The sequence below is a fragment of the Cornus florida genome, unplaced genomic scaffold, assembly GCF_030987335.1.
Source record: "Cornus florida cultivar Cherokee Brave unplaced genomic scaffold, ASM3098733v1 CherokeeBrave_3.0.0_Hap2_Chr02, whole genome shotgun sequence".
Taxonomy (NCBI): Eukaryota; Viridiplantae; Streptophyta; class Magnoliopsida; order Cornales; family Cornaceae; genus Cornus; species Cornus florida.
Window position 1 is genome coordinate 21,957,432 of NW_026775572.1, and position 5,738 is coordinate 21,963,169.

Sequence of the window (5,738 nt, forward strand, 5' to 3'; positions counted from 1 at the left end):
TTCGCCGTGATCTCTAATTTGCCACAAATGGCACGTAAAACTCAAAAAATTGAAGGAGAAATTTATGATTGAAATCTTGTAAAAAGAAAAAGGAAAAGAAAAAATGGAGAATAAGAAGGGTGAGCAGGGCCGGCCCTGACCCAAGGCGACCAAGGCGGTCGCCTAGGGCCTCAGATTGTATAGGCCCATGCATAATGGGCCACTAAAAAAAAAAAAAAAATTAACCAAATGCACAACAAATCATTAAGGGCCTCAAAATTTGTAAGCCCATGAATGATGGGCCACTAAAACAAATTGTAACCCAGTAAATCATTTAAGAGGCCTAAATAAAATTAAAAAAATAAAAAATAAAAAACACAAATGGCAACTCTGTGAATGGCCTGGGCAACCTGACGGTCCTCACCTCCAAATCGGCAAATCTTATTCCAAATTCCAATCTCTATTCTCGGAACTTTCTTTCTCAAGAATCTCAAGAGACTCGCGCCTCTCCAAGACAAGACTGCAACTACACCAATGAAATTTTTTTTCCCTCAAAAATCAAAAGTTCAAAACCAGAAAATTGAAAACAATCACAATATCAAATCATCATCGTCTTCACAGTTCATTGTTCACGGCTTCACGCTTCTATTTTTTTTTTTTTTTTGGTTGAAAGTTCACGCTTCTGTTGAATCTGTTCCTCTCTCTCTGTTGATCATCATCATCTTCACAGTTCATTGTTCACGGCTTCACGCTTCTGTTTTTTTTTTTTTTTGTTGAAAGTTCACGCTTCTGTTGAATTTGTTCCTCTCTCTCTGTTGATCATTATCGTCTTCACAGTTCATTGTTCACGGCTTCACGCTTCTGTTTTTTTTTTTTTTTTGTTGAAAGTTCACTGTTCACACTTTCGACTTCTGTTCCCCTCTCTCTGTTGATCAGATTGTTCCAAACTTCCAGTTGGGGACTTCGGGTTCGAAGGTTCGTAACTTGCAAGGATTGTTGTTATTGTTCAAGTTCAACACTTGGACTCTAATTCAAGTAATTCTTAAACCAAAAAATTATTTTAATTTAATTTGTTTTATTCTTCTTTGTGAACTGTGAATTAACTCAATGAATTTGTTGTAATACAGGGGTTCCAATCCAGCAATCCTTCACACTTCACTTGAAGACCATTTAGACATCTCATGAGGTATTTTTGTTTTTCTGTAAATTACATCATTAAGACATCTCATAAGTAATCCTTCACTCGAAGACATTGAGGTAATCCATATTTTCTTAGTAAAGCTATTTTTTTTAGAAGTTTAGTTTTATGTTGATTGTGTTTCCTATTATTTAGATTTCAAGATTTTTGACAATTATGTCTACAAGAAATTTGAATCTGGGTATGAAAAAAAAAAAAAAAAAAAAAAAAAAAAAGGAGAGAAGAAGAATTAATTCAATCTCAAAAAGGTGTTATTCATAAGTTTTTAAGGAACAATGCACAAACTGAGAATTTAGTTGAAGATTTGGTGAATGAAGAACATAGGAATGAAGAAAATCTTAATGAACATGGAGGTTTAATGAATGAAGATATGAATGAGAATCAAAATAAGGAAAATGTGAATGAACTTGAAGATTTGGTAAATGAAGAACATATGAATAATAATGATAATCTTCCTTTAAACATTAATGATCCAGGAAATTGGAAAGATATTGATAAAAAAATGAGAAATTTATTAGTTGAAAGAGGTCCTGCAAGAGATGTTAAACTTGAAAATTTTCCTAAAAATTCAAAAAATAGACATTTCTCTTCTACATATTACATTCGACACTTGTCAAATGGTGAAAAACATGATAGGAAATGGCTAATCTATTTGAGTTCTTTGGACAGAGTCTATTACTTTTGTTGTAAGTTGTTTAAATGTGATGAACAAAAAACTCAATTGGCGAGTGAAGGAGTCAATGACTGGAAAAATATTTGTGACAAACTTAAAAGTCACGAGACTAGTCGTGAACACATTATTAACATGGGGAATTGGATTGAATTAGAAACCAGATTACAAAAAAATGCAACAATCGATAAAAGTGTGGAAGAAAAAATTAACAAAAATAGAGAACATTGGAGGCAAGTATTATTGAGAATAATTTCTGTTGTGAAGACTCTTGCTAAAAATAGTTTGGCATTCCGTGGGGACAATAAGAAGCTTTATGAAGAAAATAATGGAAACTTTTTAAGCATAATTGAAATGATTGCTGAATTTGATCCAATAATGAAAGAGCACATTCGTCGAATTCAAGATAGAAAAATTCATTACCATTATCTTAGTCACAAAATTCAAAATGAATTTATTCTTCGGATATCGAATAAAATCAAATGTGTAATCATTAAAAGGGTTAAAGAAGCAAAATACTTTTCAATTATTCTTGATTGTACTCTGGATGCAAGTCATGAAGAACAAATGTCACTTATATTAAGATGTGTTAATGTTTCAGCAAGTCCGATAAATGTAGAAGAGTTCTTTTTAGGATTTCTAAAGGTGGATGATACATTAGGGCAAGGGCTTTTTGATGAATTTGTAAATGCTTTGAAAGGTCTTAAACTTGATATTAGTGATGTAAGAGGACAAAGGTATGATAACGGTTCTAATATGAAAGGGAAACACAAAGGTGTACAAAAAAGATTACTAGATATAAATCCTAAAGCATGCTACACTCCGTGTGGTTGTCATAGTCTTAATCTTGCACTTTGTGATATGGCAAACTCTTGTTCTAAAGCATCATCTTTTTTCGGAGTTGTGCAACGTATGTATTCATTGTTTTCATCTTCCACAAAACGATGGAAAGTTCTCACAAATAATGTTAAAGGTTTTACACTTAAGCCACCATCACAAACACGTTGGGAAGGTCAACTAGAAAGTGTTAAAGCAATAAGATTTCAAGCTCCAGATATAAGAAATGCTTTAATTCACTTAGCATATACTAGTGAAGATCCTAAAACAAAGAGTGATGCTGAGTGCTTAGCTACATATGAAATTGAGAATTTTGAGTTCTTACTTGGCATGGCTATTTGGTTTGATATATTGAATGCCATTAACAAAGTAAGCAAAATCATGCAAACAGAAGACATGCAAATTGATGTTGCTACAGATCTCTTAAAAGGACTCATTTCATTTTTTTGAAACTTATAGAGAAAATGGATTTAAATCTGCTATGATTGAGGCTAAAGAGATTGCAACTGAAATGGAAGTTGAACCATTATTCCGTGAAAGACATGTCATTCGTAGAAAGAAACAATTTGATGAGAGTGCTAATGAAGAGATGACACAATCGGCCGAAGAATCGTTTAGAGTTAATTACTTTATATACATAGTTAATCAAGCTCTTTCTTCACTAAAGAGTAGATTTGAACAATTTCAACAATATGATGACTCTTTTGGATTTTTGTTTAATTTGGAGAGGTTAAAGTCTGTAAATAATGATAGTTTGAAGTGTTCATGTCATAATCTTGAAAATATTCTAAAACATAAAATGGTTTCTGATATTGATGGGACTGAATTATTTTTAGAGTTACAAGTCTTAAAAGAAGCTTTACCAAAAGAAACAAAAAAGGCAATTGAAGTATTGAATTTTATAAAAAGGCTAGGTTATTGTTTTCCAAATGCTTGGATTGCATATAGAGTATTATTGACTATTCCAGTTACAGTTGCATCTGCTGAGAGAAGCTTTTCAAAGTTGAAATTAATCAAATCTTACCTGCTGTCGACGATGACACAAGAGAGATTGAATGGATTAGCTATGTTGTCTATTGAAAAAGATGTGTTGGAAAAAATTGATTTGAGCAATTTAATTGATAATTTTGCAGCTCAAAATGCAAGACGAGCACATTTACTTTAATGGCGCCTAGGGCCTTTCAAGATTTTTTCAATCTCAGGGCCGGCCCTGGGGGTGAGAGTGAGCTACGGGAGAGAGAAAGGAAGAATGAGACCAAATGGGTCTCTAAGCCACACATATATGTTAGTGGTGGGTCCCACCACCTTTTTAAATAAAATTTTCCTTTTTCCTTTTCTACACCACAATTATATATGTAAAAAAAAAAAAAAAAATCACAAACATTACGGTTACTGTTAGAATAAAATAAGCACTTTTATCACTAAAGCCGTCAAAAAATTGGGTTGGTGAAAAACATGCTAAGTGTTTGGTGACATATTATAATAACTACTTTTTATAATTGAATTATTTTTAAATTTGTTTAATAACAATATTTCTTAAAACACTTGTATTCCTTTAAAACAATACAATGTTATCATATTTGAGAATAGTAATTTTATAAAAGAAGGGGTGGGATTGTCTTTATAAAAAATATAAAAGAATAAAATTGTCGAAGGAAAAGGAAAAATAGCTACATAAAATATACAATCTGTTAGTTTAAAAAGCTTCAAATACTAACTTTATTCTAAAGCTCTATTTAACTAAAATTGGTAACCATTAAAAGCGCTTTTAATGATTACCATACATCTAAACGCATTTTTTTTTCAAATAACAGTATTTTTAAACGGTGGAAAGCAATCCCAAACAAGCTCTAAGAAATCCATTCAAATACTGTAGAGCCCAACAATTTAATGCACCATGATTATTTTTTTTTTTCCCCGCAAATTAGAGGAGGGGAACATAGACACACCTGTTTAGAGAGGTAGAAACTTAATTGACTAATGACCTTATGCTTGATCCAGAAGACCATTATATGTTTAATGTCATAAAAATTCAATTTAGTTTCATAAGAAACTCAATTTTATTACATTAACTCGACCTCTTGTGTGGGCAACATTAACTCTTGCTATTCACTTAATTCATAAAAATTCAAGTACACTGTTTGAGTCACTTGATTAATAGAAAGATTGTATACTTTTCTGAGTCAATCCACCTTCAGAATTATTAAGACAATTATTAGAGCAGTGATAAAGAGTCCAAATTTAGACTCTTCAAACTCGCTAATTTAAAGTTAAATTTTATGATCAAATAATTTTATTTTTAAGAGTAAAATTTGTAAAAATTAATTAACAAACTTTGACAACTAAATTAATATCTTGTATACTAATAAACTATATGTAAATAAAGGAAAAAAAAAAAAAAACTATATGTAAATAAGTATATACTAATAAATTATATGTAAAGAAGTTTATATACTAAATTAATACTCCGAATTTTATATACTAATAAAACTAAATTAATTAAAAAACTTTACATATAAATTTTTTCTCAAGGGCATTCTTATATTTTCATTACCAAAGTTAACAATTTTAACTCTGAAAGGGAGTATCAGTAAATTTGTGAAAATTTTCATATATGGGTAATATAGTTAAACTTCAAAGAAAGTTGGAGCAATTTACCTAAATATTATGTACGGACTTATAAATTTCATTTGGATGTAAACAAAACAAACAAGCTCCCTCTAACAAGAGGACTGTTTGTTTGGGCAGAATTGCAATCCCTTCCGACTTTATTTGCTCACGCCACCGAGTCAAGCTCAGCGACACATCGACCATGCATATCCGAATTTTAAAAATGATTAATTAAATAAATCATTAAACTGCGCAATTAATGGAAACGTATGAAATAAATTCATCTACTTTCTCGTAAAAATCATCTCTAAATTTAAACCGTCAAATGGCTCTCAAATTCTTTTACCATCAAGAACTGAGCTATCGAGCAGATCTTTCTCAATTAATGCGTACTCTTTAAAAAGAACAATATCTTTTTCTTGATTGGTTAAAAGAACAATATCA

General features: G+C 31.0%; 1 protein-coding gene across 1 annotated transcript; it reads left to right on the forward strand.

The window, feature by feature from the left end:
• The first annotated feature begins 1,982 nt into the window (after positions 1-1,982).
• Positions 1,983-3,134, forward strand: LOC132295820 (uncharacterized). Its single transcript, XM_059794093.1, has one exon. The coding sequence runs from the start codon at positions 1,983-1,985 to the stop codon at positions 3,132-3,134; it is 1,152 nt and encodes a 383-aa protein (XP_059650076.1).
• The last annotated feature ends 2,604 nt before the right edge of the window (positions 3,135-5,738 follow it).

Excerpts from the sequence above, each read along its gene's own strand:
- LOC132295820 (XM_059794093.1), top strand. The coding sequence starts at position 1,983 with ATGGGGAATTGGATTGAATTAGAAACCAGATTACAAAAAAATGCAACA.